At 40.8% G+C, this 15363-nt stretch overlaps 1 protein-coding gene across 1 annotated transcript; it reads left to right on the plus strand.

Moving 5' to 3' along the window:
• Positions 1-241: 241 nt before the first annotated feature.
• On the plus strand, positions 242-15092 carry LOC122941894 (oocyte zinc finger protein XlCOF6-like). The gene is made up of 3 exons (XM_044299391.1): positions 242-500; positions 5828-5887; positions 11516-15092. Exons 1-3 carry the CDS (start codon positions 242-244, stop codon positions 13198-13200), a joined length of 2004 nt encoding a protein of 667 aa, XP_044155326.1. The 3' UTR covers positions 13201-15092.
• Positions 15093-15363: the final 271 nt, after the last annotated feature.

Here is a 15363-nt window from a genome sequence, read left to right on the forward strand (position 1 = left end):
TACTTTGAAACAGTTTGATTTGTATTTAAAAAGTGATTTTGTTCCACTTGTCAATTCACATGCTTTGGAATGTTTTTCTGAAGCGGTCAAAAGAGATGTAGCTATGTTGAGAAAAAGCACTCATCCCAGTATGTACATGAGGCCAAACATTTCGACACAGGAAATGTCTGCATTGGAGGGATTGTCCAGTAACCCCGATCTCACCATCAAGCCTGCGGACAAGGGTGGTGGGATCGTGGTAATGGACACCACTCAATATGTTAATGAGATAAGAAGGCAATTGAGCGAGCCTGGCGTCTACGAGCCATTGGCCAGGGACCCCAGGTTCGACATTGCAAGGAAAATTGATGCACATTTGACTGTGGCGATGCAGAGTGGCATTATTGATAGACAACTTAAGGAGTTTTTGGTGGTGAAGTCCCCGGTTACACCCACGATATATGCATTGCCAAAGATACATAAAAGGTTGGTTGACCCTCCAGGTCGGCCGATAATCTCGGGTAGGGGCTCGATACTATCTAACATCAATGTATTCTTGGATAAGATACTGAGAGAATATGCTATGGGTGCTAGATCGTATGTTAGGGATACCGGAGACTTCATCACCAAGATTAAAGGGATGCAGGTTCCAAAGGGGGCGATTGTAGCTTCCTTTGACATAGTGTCATTATACACCTCGATTGACCATGATAAAGGCTTGTCGGCTGTAGCGGAGATGTTAGTACACTCAGAGCATCCCGCTCCAGTACGACAATTCATATTGGCATTGTTGGAATTGTCCTTGAGGAACAATTATTTTGTGTTCCAGGGACAATTCTTTTTGCAGAAGATGGGCGCGGCGATGGGCTCTAATGCCGCGCCCACTTATGCAAATATTTTTGTGCGGTCATTTGAGGAGCGTCTCGTCTATGTATCTCCCCACTTCAATCAAGTTTTGTCGTGGTGGAGATACATAGATGACATTTTCCTCATTTGGGGTGGCACCATGGAACAGCTGATGGACTTTCACGTACACTTGAACTCCCTTGACCGGGAGATCCAGTTTACGTTAACGGCATCGACTGACCGGGTGCAATACTTGGACACACAAGTATATATTGAGGATGAACAGGTACATATGGACTTAAATATTAAGGCCACAGATAAGAATACATTGTTGCATTTCACTAGTGGGCATCCAAGAAGGATGGTAGATTCTCTGCCGTTTAGTCAAATGCTCCGGGTGCGGAGAATTGTTGATAAAAATGAAAATATGTGCTCAGCAATGAAAAATATGGAACAATCTTTTATAGACAGGGGATACCCCAGAAAGTTAGTAAAAAGACATGCAGAAAGGGCTAAAAAAAATCCCCAGAGATGAGTTGTTGACCCCGAAAACTAGAAAAACTAATGATAGATTGCCGTTTATAACATCATATAACGAGTTGAGTCCCGAAATTGAAAAAATAGTGAGGCGACATTGGAGTTTACTGAGTAGTGGACACCCAAATGTTGCTGCATTTGAAAATTTGCCGATGATGGCATATAGAAGAGCAGGCAACATCAGGGATAAGGTAGTACACTCCAAAGTACCAGACAAAGGACAATCTAGACAGACGTTTCTAAAAACAAGGCGCACGGGTTCTTTCCCGTGTATGGTCAAGGGATCGACGTTCACACATCCAGACACGGGCGAGACCTTTGATATAGGGCATTATCTCACCTGTGATTCGTCATGGATGATATATGTACTATGGTGCCCTTGTAAAAAATTATATGTGGGTGAAACCACTTGCGATCTGAAGACTAGGTTAAATAACCATAGGCAATCCATTAGGAACAAAAGAAGAGATCTGCCTGTATCAAAGCATTTTGCCGAAAAAAATCATAAAGAAAGTGACTTGAAATTTATGATTATAGACCATGTTAAACCACTGGAAAGAGGAGGTGATCGATTAAGCAAACTAAAAAAAACTGAGTTAAGGTGGATCTTTCGGCTGGATACCCTGAAACCCAAAGGGTTAAATGTAGAATTTAGGGTGACAGGAGGAATGGTTAGCTAGATACCCATTTTACATGGCCTATACTCTGATGTTGTCTGCTCTCTATATGCGGTGAATTAAATGGAAGCTACAATGATTTGTTTGAACTAAAGATATATATGTATGCTGACTTTTTGCCAGTGCCGGGCTTTTTTGATGGAGACGAGATAAATATGGGTGTTATGGAGGCATGATATTATTGCCCAAAAATAGTGCCTGAAGTAAGATGGTGGATATGGACTCGTAATGGGGTGCGGACGATCTGTCTATGCGCTGACGCGGATTTGTTTGTGCGCGGCGCCTGGACGTGATCAGCTGTACGTCATCGCGTTGGTTTCCACCGTAGAGGCGACGTAGGAGTATTAGAGGCTGTGTGAACAGAAGGGGGTTGAATACATGCGCAGTAAGGAGCAGTGGACGCGGATGAGTGGCGTGCTCCGATACAAGTAGAGACGCCTTCTCCACAAGCTATCTCGGTTCTCCATCAGTCCTGCGGCAAGGTAACATAGTCAAGGACTTTTTTAAATTGCACGGTTCACTTCATTATATACACTTATGTTCACATATGATGATGGATTATTATTGAATGTATCACTGATAGACTCCGATTGATGTTGGTATGCACGGTAACAGATGGAGTTAATTATATGAATTGTAGCCCACCCATGAATGGGAGTGCACTAGTACTCTATTGGCTGATAATGGATTGTGTCATGCTGTAGAGCTGTATTTATTTTTGCACTATGCACTTTTTGTTCACTTGACTTGAAAAAGGCCCTGTGAGAGGACCGAAACGTTGTCTGACATGTGTGAATAAATTACACTTTTTTACTTAAAGGAGTGCTGCGGATTTTCCTTTTCTACTGAATTTGTCCATTATCGAGGGACCACCGCGGGCACCTGCACAGCTATATTTGCACTGAAGGGAGTGCTGCCTGAATCTTTCTATGGATCTATATATATATATATATATATATATATATACAGAAAATCACAGGGCAGCACTCCTAGCTTCAAGCAGTTCAGGTGCCAGCATTATCCCCTTGGTCCTGGGGTCCAAACACAATCCAAATAAATATAACACAGCACTCCTTGGATAAAAAAGTGAACAAATTTGATATTTATTCAACACATGTATAAATATATATATAAAGCCGAGTGTATGTATGTGTGTATGTCCGCTAAAGGAATCTGCACGTCACATTTACAATCATGTATCCATTTTGCGATCCATATTTTTTTTTGCAGTCCCATTGAGTTCTATGGATTTGAGGTCCTCATTTTGAGGACCAGAATAGGACATGTTCTGTTTTTACTGGGACTGACACACGGATGTAGAAAACACACTGATGACGTCCCTGTGCTTTCCACATCCATATGTCAGTTCTGCAAAAGATAAAACATGTCCTATTCTGGTCCTCATAATGCAGATTGAAAACCCCTAGAACTCAATGGGGCTGCAAAAAAAATGTGAATCGCACATGGACAAAAACCTCATTTAGTGGATCCGCGACTTGCAGACCGCAAAACAGATACGGTTCTGTGCACAAGCCCTATCACTTATACTGAGCGTCCATAACAGTGACTTCCACAGTGCCCCCAGAACAGTGATGTTCACTGTGCCCCCATAACAGTGACATCCACAGATCCCCCATAAGTGACATTCACCGATCCCCCATAACAGTGACATCCACAGATCCCCAATAACAGTGACATCCACAGATCCCCCATAAGTGTCACCCACAGATCCCCCATATTATTGACATCCACAGATCCCCCATAACATTGACATCAACAGCACTGCCATAACAGTGACATCCACAGCGCCTCCATAACAGTGACATCCACAGCGCCCCCATAACAGTGACATCCACAGCACCCCCATAACAGTGACATTCCCAGCGCCCCATAACAGTGTCATCCACAGCACCCCCATAATAATGTCCACAGTGCCCCAATAACAGTGACATCCACATCGCCCAATAACAGTGCCATCCACAGCGCTCCTCTTGTGCCATTCTGTACCCCCTTGTGCCATCCTTTGCTCCGTTGTTTGCCACCCATTACCCCCTTGTGCCATCCAGTGCCCCTTGTGTTATCCTGTGCCGCTCCCTTCATGTGCCCCTTGTGCCCACTTGTACCATCCTTTTTGTTTTTACAAATGGTCCGTAAGACCAATGGCTGTCTCTAGGTTGACACGTGTGATAATTTTCTAAATTAAAACATAACATTTATTCTATTCGGTTATAAAAGATTCTGCACACTAGACTCACATTTAAAATTATCAGCTTTAAAAGTGAAACACTTGTACCATCCAGCACCCCTCTTGTGCCATCCTGTGCCCCCTGTGACATGCACAGCATAGCAATCAGCCTCTATAGCGATGTAAGCACTGTGCAGGAGTCAGTAGAGGAGTCACTGTGCAGGAGTCACTCTGAAGACGGCCAGCGGTCCCGGCGCATGTGCAGTAGTGTGCAAGAGACGGGACCGAGGGAGGCCGGCAGGAGGCTGTGATATCAGTGATGACGTTTCTTCTCCTGCCTCAGGAGAAGAAGAAGATGCGTTGGACCGGAAGCCTCCAAAAGGCTTCAGGAGCGGTCACGTGGATAAAATCATAGGAAGGGCTGCGCTGTGGAGGGTAAGTATTGATGTAATAACCTTCCCTCCTCATGTAAAGAAGTCGGGGCTGGAGAACCCCTTTAATAGAAATTTCACTGTAACTCTAACCTTGAGTCAAAAAAAGGATCATACATTTGCGCCCTGCCGGAGGAAATTTGCTTAACCAATCACATAGCAAAGATTTTATTGTAACCCGTACCTGGTGTAAATTATAATATAACATAGTCTTTGATGTATGATTGTTTCGTGTACGTTACTGTTCTTGTCAATTCACATTACCAAATCAGAACTTGTAAATTGTCAATGGGCCAACAGTTCACGCAGTCACTAAACAATTCCCACTCATGTACTGTTCACAGTCTGCCCAGTGTTGAATTCCATGCATATATCAGTATACAGTTTAATTATTTATTCTGAATTATTGTGTTTAACGTGTTATAAAAAATAAAATACTTTATTAACATATTTTGTTATTGATTTATTTTAAAACCGTAAAACTAGATTAAAATGACAGTCCCTTTGACATTCAGAATCTTTAGCTATTTTATAGCGATTTTTTTTCTTGTTTTTTATACACATTCCAAGTCAATTTTACAAACATGTTTTACTAAATATATGTCTAAATGCCTTTTTAGATGTTAAAACATGATGAAAATATATTTTTAAAAATATGTCTTTGGAAAATGCATTTAGGTTACAGTTTTGGAATACATTTACCAGTATATTTTAAAATAAATGTTAAGATAATTTTTTTTTGTTTAAAATATCTGAAAAATATGCACTTAAAATATATTATAAAATATGTATCTTTGGAAAATACATTTTAATTACAATTTTGGAATGCATTCCCAAATACATTTCACAATATCTTGAAATGTCTTTTTTACATGTTAAAGAAGCTCAAAAATATATTTTTATAATATATTTTCAAATATATAACTTTGGAAAATATATTTCATTTAAATTTTTTTTTTTTATGTATCTTAAAATATATTTGAGTCAGACAATATATTGTAAATATATGTCACCTATATAAATTATTTTGCTAAATATATTTGAAATATATTTCTCTTCCATATGGGTATAAAACCTTCCACACGACTTCTCCAACCGCCTGATGACTTCTACAATATTTCTTTTACAGCTTGTGAATCCGGGTGAAGATCTGAACAATATTAATCCTACAGAGACATATGTGAGGGGCGATGAGCAGAGTATAGAGGACATTCCTACAGATAACCGCCCAGGTGAGTAGTGACCACTAAGTAAAGCAGAGAAGACTCACAGATTCTACTCCTTCACTGGGTGATACAATTTTATGTTACATTTTTAGGTTCTCTTTTCTGTCAGTTTTTCAGCGTTCTATTCACCGATTCAGCTAAAATTCTAATTAAATATGGATGGAAATGTGACAGCGTTATAGGTGATATACAGTATGTATATGATACATATAGTCCATCCTCAGGAGAGGTCATTAATATCAGATCGGAGGCGGATTCAACTCCCGGCAGCCTTGTCGGTCAGATGTAAGGAGAGGACACAGTGCTCTGCGCGGTCTTAGGCCTCTTCCTGGCCATGCAATGTGACGTTCATCGGTCATATGGCCTAGGCACAGGTTAGTCCCATTCCAGTGAATGGGTCTGAGCTCCAATGCCAAGCACAGCTACTATTCAACAGACGGCGCTGTGCTCGGTAAGCTGTGAGTAGGCTTTGTATTAACTGGAGCTCCGGTGAGCACTGAGGCTTCATCTGACAGCTGATTAGTAGGGGTGCAGGGACCGGACCTCTGCTGACCTCATATTGAAGACCTATGCTGAGGAAAGTTTTGGAAAACCCCTTTGATGATCTGCAAATGATAAAAAACGGAAACAAAATATGCAAAACGTCTTGCTTTATTCAGTATTGAGTATGAGAGCCACGTCCATAAATACATTTACTTACACGCCTTGGCATCCTACCAATGAGGTTACTAATGATTGTCTGAGGAATGTTCTGCCATGCTGAATGCATTTGGGCAAGCAAATCATCAAGATCTGTTGCTGGTACCTACAGTATCTCACAAAAGTCAGTCCACCCCTCACATTTTAGTAAATATTTTATTCTATCTTTTCAGAGGACAACCCTGAAGACCTGACACTTTGATACGATGTAAAGTAGTCAGTGTACAGCTTGTATTACGGTGTAAATTTGGTGTGCCCTCAAAATAACTCAACACACAGCCACTAATGGCTAAACCACTGGCAACAAACATGAGTACACCCAGGCTCGGACTGGCCCACAGGGGTACAGGGGAATCCCCCGGTGGGCCCCTAGTCTCCCACCCCCTGCACAAGTGGAACATATTACAGTAGATTTACTGCACTGCATACATATATTAAATGTACAGCACATCAACCAGCTTATGTTCATATAAAAAACTTCTTAGATTATTTATTATATTTGAATGTATCCGTACGGTGGGCCCCCAAAATACATTTTACTGGTGGTCCCTAGGTACCCCAGTCCGACACTGAGTACACCCCTAAGTGAGAATGGCCAAATTGTGTCCAAAGTCAATATTTAGTGTGGCCACCATTATTTTCCAGCACTGCCTTAGCTCTCTTGGGCATGGAGTTCACTAGAGCTTCACAGGTTGCCACTTGAATCCTCTTCCACTCCTCCATGATGACATACGTCTATTTTGAAAAGACAACCTCTGGATATGGAGCTGAGCATGTGCACTCAACTTCTTTGGTCGACCATGACGAGGCCTGTTCTGGGTCTTCTTACACCACTGTATGGTCTTGGCCAACGTGCTGCATCTCCGTTTCAGGGTGTTGGCAATCTTTTTATAGCCTAGGCCATCTTTAAGTAGAGCAACAATTCTTTTTTTCAGACCCTCAGAGATTTTTTTGCCATGAGGTGCCATGTTGAACTTCCAGTGACCAGAATGAGAGAGTGTGAGCGAGTGTGAGTGGAACCTGTCTTTTTAAACCGCTGTATGGTATTGGCCACCATGCTGCAGCTTGCAGTTGTTTATCTGGTACCCTATTGTTTCTTCTACTTCTACCTCTTTTTATATGTGCAAACTGAAGCATTGCCATGTTGTCTTAAAGATGACCTTTCATCTTTTGTTTCTAGTGTAGATAAATACCTTTCCTGATGCTGCCACCCTGCCTGGTTTTTTTCAAATATTGCTCCTACACCCCCCCCCCCCTTTCCCCTTGCAGTTTTCTCACTCAGCAACAGGGAAGAGGAGACGCCACGGTTTCTTAATGGGCGTCCCCTTCTCCTTCTCCGTGGCTGTGCCACGATCCAATCACAGCGGAGAGCATCACAGCTAGGGACAAGGAGACGCCATTGAGAAACCCTGGCGTCTCCTCCTCCCTGTACCGATGCACAGTATTAACATACTGAGCGGAAAAACTGCAGTGGGGCACAGCGGGGCGTAGAAGCAATATTTGAAAAAAAAACTGACAGGATAGCAGCATCAGCGGGGGGTACCCCGCAAGGAAAGGTATTTATCTACACTAAAAAAAAGAGCTAATGAGCTTTTGCGAGAGAAGCTATATAGATCCGTTGGTAATCTGCATCAGGCAGCACGTTTCCTGCTGGATTTCTCTCCTCCATCTACAACTGGACAATGTGGTTGGTGACAATGGCAGGAACATTGTGGCTGCACTTCATTTGGGGGAAATAACACATGTTCCCTGCATGGCACACATCATACATTTAGTGGTGCATCAATTTTTGAAAAAGCAATGTGGCTTGCATATGGTGTTGGTCATGTCCTGGGGACTGTCCAGCCATTCTTATGGAGCCAAAATATATTTAGTATATTGGGCAGACTAGATGGGCCAAATGGTTCTTATCTGCCGACACATTCTATGTTTCTAAAAAGGCCCTTCTGAACGTAAAGTGACAAAATGGTCGGCCTTTGTACCGTTTGATTTCCACCTTACATATGCTGAAGCGTTGCTGTTAGCAGCGTAAAGAGATTATTGATTGAAAATGAAAAACATAAAAACAAAACCCTACACATTATTAACATTATTATTATTACTGATTGGGGCCACTCTGGCGAACATAATTACTACCTGGGGCCACTATGGGGGACATTATATATACTGCAGGGTTTGGTAATTAAATAAAAAAAAGCAAATGAAAATCATCTAAATCATCCTCAAATAATGGCCGTTAAAAATGAATGCAAAATGTCCAGACGACTAAGAAAGGGATTAAAAAAATGGTTGAAAAATGGGCATGAAAAACGTGTGTTCGTTTTTTATGGCCTTTTTTTCACGTGTGTGTGTAGCCTTAAAGGGATTCTGTCACCCCTTTTTACCCTAAAGAGATGCAGACATGCACAGTTAGATCGGCGCTAGCATGTCTGCAATATACCTGGCCCATATCTCTGTGTGGTTTTATTTAGGGGAAAAAATTATTTGATATATATGTAAATTTAGCCTGGTAAGGAGCCCAATGGGCTGTACTAACCTTTCTGGAGCCAAGCCATGCCCCCTGTGAAGGAGCCCAGCACCGCCTGTAACCAGGAATCTCCTCCTTGCTCAGAAAGTCAGATCGTGTACATATATATATATATATATATATATATAATCGAAGAAATAGGACTGCACTCCGGATATTGATAAAAAAATCAAGTGGTTTTATTCACCCATATAATGGCAAATCTTGCGACGTTTCAGCTCTTGCGAGCCTTTCTCAAGCTTGAGAAAGGCTCGCAAGAGCTGAAACGTCGCAAGATTTGCCATTATATGGGTGAATAAAACCACTTGATTTTTTTATCAATATCCGGAGTGCAGTCCTATTTCTTCGATTATACTATTGGGGACTGCCGCTATCCCCCCTTGGATTTTGCACCCACTCTTCAGGTTGGTGCTCCCGCTGGACTTTCTTTTTTCTATATATATATATATATATATATATATATATATATATTTATCACATATATATATATATATATATATATATATATCGTATATACACACAGTACAGACCAAAAGTTTGGACACACCTTCTCATTCAAAGAGTTTTCTTTATTTTCATGACTATGAATTAACACATGTGGAATTAAATACATAACAAACAAGTGTGAAACAACTGAAAATATGTCATATTCTAGGTTCTTCAAAGTAGCCACCTTTTGCTTTGATTACTGCTTTGCACACTCTTGGCATTCTCTTGATGAGCTTCAAGAGGTAGTCCTCCCCTGAAATGGTCTTCCAACAGTCTTGAAGGAGTTCCCAGAGATGCTTAGCACTTGTTGGCCCTTTTGCCTTCACTCTGCGGTCCAGCTCACCCCAAACCATCTCGATTGGGTTCAGGTCCGGTGACTGTGGAGGCCAGGTCATCTGGCGCAGCACCCCATCACTCTCCTTCATGGACAAATAGCCCTTACTTTTAAAGTTTTCCCAATTTTTCGGCTGACTGACTGACTGACTGACCTTCATTTCTTAAAGTAATGATGGCCACTCGTTTTTCTTTACTTGGCTGCTTTTTTCTTGCCATAATACAATAATTCTAATAGTCTATTCAGTAGGACTATCAGCTGTGTATCCACCTGACCTCTTGAAGCTCATCAAGAGAATGCCAAGAGTGTGCAAAGTAGTAATCAAAGCAAAAGGTGGCTACTTTGAAGAACCTAGAATATGACATATTTTCAGTTGTTTCACACTTGTTTGTTATGTATATAATTCCACGTGTTAATTAATAGTTTTGATGCCTTCAGTGTGAATCTACAAACAATTTTCATAGTCATGAAAAAAAAGAAAACTCTTTGAATGAGAAGGTGTGTCCAAACTTTTGGTCTGTACTGTATATCGTGTGTGTGTGTGTGTGTATATATATATATATATATATATATATATATATATATTTTTATTTTTATTTTTTTTATTTAGGGGAAAAAATTATTTTATATATATATAAATAAAATCATTTTTTCCCCTAAATAAAACCTCACAAAGATATGGGACAGGTATATTGCTGACATGCTAGCGCCGATCTAGCCGTGCATGTCCGCATCTCTATAGGGTAAAAAGAGGTGACAGAATCCCTTTAAGAGGTCATACAAAAAAAAAGTCTCACCACTAAACACCAGATATTTGCCTGCTGCTGGGAAGAGCATGATGTGCTCGGTATTACTTTTTTAACTTTATTCACAGTATAGGACAGGTGTAGGCAACCTACGGCACTCCAGCTGTTGTGAAACTACAACTCCCAGCATGCATACTTGCTCTGCTCTTCTAAGAACTCACATAGAAATAAATGGAGCATGCTGGAAATTGTAGTTTCACAACAGCTGGAGTGCCGAAAGTTGCGGATCCCTGGTATAGGAGCTTCACTGATGTAAAGGGGACACTAAGGGACAGCACTACTGCAGGGGGCGCACAAAGGGGGCATATCTACTGTGTGGGGGCACTTAGGGAGCATAACTACTGTTTGGTGACCTCAAGGACATTCTACTGAGTGGGGGCACTTAGGGAGCATCAGTACTGTGAAGAGGGCACTAAAGGGCAATTCCACTGTGAAATGGACACTGAGGGGAGATAACTATTGTGTGGGGCACTAAGAGGGGATTCGTCGCCTCTTGTCCAGCGCTAGTAAATGTTTTATTTATATATCTTTTAAATGACTGATTGGGTAGGGGTTGCAGGGAAGTTGCTGAAGGTTGGAGCCAGCGTTTTCTAGTTATGCCCCTCTGTCTACTATTAGATTGGGGTCTGTTTGGCAACCACTGTTTTAGTCAATTGATACTTGAATTTTGTGCCATGCCTTGTAATTTCTGTGGATTTTTTTTTATTGGAAAAGTTATAAAACTTCAATACAATTTTAATGTTATTTATCAATAATAAAATGTGTTTTATTCTTGGCAGATGACTGTACGAGGAACTCAGAGAAACATCTGGTATCTTCAGATTTTGAAGTAGATGATTGTGGTATCACACGAGATACATTTGAAGAGCATGCCAATAAGCAAGCTATACCCTCATCCAATCAAAGCAACAATGCATCATTTGATTATTTTAAACAAGTCCGATCTTCTAATTCATCACAGACTGTAACACAGAATAAAAGTCACAGAAGAGGTGCTAAACATCAAACAGCTCATGTAAGAGGAAAGACATTTTCATGTTCAGAATGTGAAAAATGTTTTAGATTTAAATCAGCTCTTGTTATACATCAGAGAAATCACACAGGAGAGAAGCCATTTTCATGTTCAGAATGTGGGAAATGTTTTAACCATAAATCAGATCTTGATACACATCAAAGAGTTCACACAGAAGTGAAGCCATTTTCATGTTCAGAATGTGGGAAATGTTTTAAACTTAAATCAGATCTTGATACACATCAGAGAGTTCACACAGGAGAGAAGCCATTTTCATGTTCAGAATGTGGAAAATGTTTTAGGATCTATGCTTATCTTGTTAGACATCAGAGAAATCACACAGGAGAGAAGCCATTTTCATGTTCAGAATGTGGAAAATGTTTTAACAGTAAATCAAATCTTGATATACATCAGAGAGTTCACACAGGAGAGAAGCCATTTTTATGTTCAGAATGTGGGAAATGTTTTAAGCAGAAATCCTATCTTGTTATACATCACAGATATCACACAGGAGAGAAGCCATTTTCATGTTCAGAATGTGGGAAATGTTTTAAAAGTAAATCACATCTTGATACACATCAGAGAGTTCACACAGGAGAGAAGCCATTTTCATGTTCAGAATGTGGGAAATGTTTTAACCGTAAATCCAATCTTGTTATGCATCAGAGAAATCACACAGGAGAGAAGCTTTTTTCATGTTCAGAATGTGGGAAATGTTTTAACCATAAATCAGTTTTTGTGATTCATCAGAGAAATCACACAGGAGAGAAGCCATTTTCATGTTCAGAATGTGGGAAATGTTTTAAATGTAAATCAGATCTTGATACACATCAGAGAGTTCACACAGGAGAGAAGCCATTTTCATGTTCAGAATGTGGGAAATGTTTTAACCGTAAATCCAATCTTGTTATGCATCAGAGAAATCACACAGGAGAGAAGCTATTTTCATGTTCAGAATGTGGGAAATGTTTTAACCATAAATCAGTTTTTGTGATACATCAGAGAAATCACACAGGGGAGAAGCCATTTTCATGTTCAGAATGTGGGAAATGTTTTAAACGTAAATCCTATCTTGTTATGCATCAGAGAAATCACACAGGAGAGAAGCCATTTTCATGTTCAGATTGTGGGAAATGTTTTAACCAGAAATCCTATCTTGTGATACATCAGAGAAATCACACAGGGGAGAAGCCATTTTCATGTTCAGAATGTGGGAAATGTTTTAACCGTAAATCAAAACTTGTTATGCATCAGAGAAATCACACAGGAGAGAAGCCATTTTCATGTTCAGAATGTGGGAAATGTTTTAACCAGAAATCAGATCTTGATAAACATCGGAGAGTTCACACAGGAGAGAAGCCATTTTCATGTTCAGAATGTGGGAAATGTTTTAACCAGAAATCAGCTCTTGATAAACATCGGAGAGTTCACACAGGAGAGAAGCCATTTTAATGTTCAGAATGTGGGAAATATTTTTTGTTTTTTTTTAACAATTTTTATTTCGGAAAGATGAGCAATGTACAGTCAATACATCACATGTATTACTCGTGCACGCAGGCATGAGCGACAAAGGTAAAATTAAAGCACATTGGACACATATGAAGATATTTCCGAATTTTCCATTTTCTTTTATAGAGTCCCCCCCAGATAATAAACAGACCCCCCCCCCCCCAACTGTTTCCCAACTTACAATGTCATGACAATGTATCTCAGAAGTACTCTCGGGCAATTTACTTCCAAGTCATTATAGCATAAAGTACTGAACGGTGCCATATATTAACGTCCCCCACTTTTAGGCCCTAGATTACCTCTAATCCGTCTAACGTCCCCTTCAATTTCCCTTCTAGGTACCATCGTGTGTGCACGAAGGGCATGACTACCTCTGTTTTTTCTTCTATTGTCAGCGAATACACAATAAACTTTTTCCATGTACTGAAAAATTGTTTTGCAGACCTTTCTTTGCTATGTTCCACCTCCAGTCTGTCTAAGTACATAATATATTTCATCGCCTCCTGAAGTGTGGGAACCGTGGGGTGGATCCAGTGCCTGAGTATGGTCTTTGTAACTGCCAGAAGGAACAAATGGATGCCCTTAACTTGAGTTGAGTGGGATATTTCGCCTTTGTCATCTAGTGGTATGTAGTGGAAAATGCAGTGTAGCAGGTTAGCAGGTTAGCTTTTTGCTGTAGGCATTTGGGGCACCATCTCAAGTAGTGCGCTGGTGCATCCCTATAGGTCAGATCAAAGGCGTACGTTGCCTTGTGTAGTATCCTAAAGTGCATCTTGTCACGGATGAACCGCGAGAAACCGCAAGATATCCGGAAATAAAACGCAGTCAATCGTTTTTTGGATTGTCGCATCTAGGAATTACAATTCCTGATGCCCAGCAGATAACGCAATAAAAATAAATTCAATTCCTGTAATTACAGCTAGTCTCCCTAATTAACCCTACACAAAGAACTTCCTTGCTGCAGAAATCTCACAGCTAGGTGCGAACCGACACCTGACAAGAACATTTGGTCTGTCACTGATAGAGGGCCTGCAAGTCAGACTTTCTGGCACCAATGGAAAATGAATAGGTCATATGATTTTGACCCCTTTGTACGAATATCATCCATAGGATAGATATGTAAAGTATATCATTTTGTTGGTCAGGATCCACTGAGTATTCTGATGTAAAACATAAACCGCTGGGATAAGCCACATCCAGGTTATTAAACATCTCCGTAACCGAATATGATATAGTTCTCATGTATAGTGTCAATGAGATCGATATTTTCAGAGGATTGTAAATCTGTCATTATTAGTTGTGTGCGACGGACGTGTGCTGCGATATGAAAATGTCATATTTTTGGGATTTGAACTTCCCTCCGAATAACAGCACCAGCCTGAGATCCCGCCCTAACAGCTGGACCCTTCATAAGGCCATGAGTGAAATCTAATGGGAGTCCTCCCTTGTGCAATATCATCTGAAGAAGCCAGCCACGAGGACCAAGGTGGGCTGGCAGCCATATTTACCGGACTTTTTATTCTGGAACAAACAGACTTTCTTGGACTTTCCACAAAGGATATTCGTCTTCTGAAACTAAGTATTCCCTTTCATCTGTTTTCCCTTTTTATTTTACACTGGACAATCCTTCCCTATCATTGTTATTTTTAATAATTTCTGTATATGTTAATCATTTGTATTGTATGTATAATAAATGACGTTAAAGTCATTTTCTTCAGCCTCATACCTGCTCTGAGCACCGCAGAACGAATCCTAGCCGTTTCTGAAGAGTCGCTACCCGGATAGTTGTCGTGTTTAGTCAAGGGTTTCCCTTGCCCTGTTACAAGGGATGGTGGCAGTCTACCTACATATTGCATAGTGTATGTTTTCTGTAGTCTGCACGCTTCCTCCTAGCCTGTCTGCTGCCCAAATTCCAGCGGTTTCAGTTCACCAATCGCATCCCCACAGTGGACGATCTGCGGTCTGAAACATATTGGAAGGCATTGAGCGTTCAGGCCACTAGGGGGCGTGTGATAGCAGGGGCAGCACGTGTTACAGTGCTGGCCGCGCTTTGTGACACATCTCCCTCCACGTTTCGCTGGCTATCGCCTGTCTCACTCTCTCCAT

The sequence above is a fragment of the Bufo gargarizans genome, chromosome 6 (genome assembly GCF_014858855.1).
Source record: "Bufo gargarizans isolate SCDJY-AF-19 chromosome 6, ASM1485885v1, whole genome shotgun sequence".
NCBI lineage: Eukaryota > Metazoa > Chordata > Amphibia > Anura > Bufonidae > Bufo > Bufo gargarizans.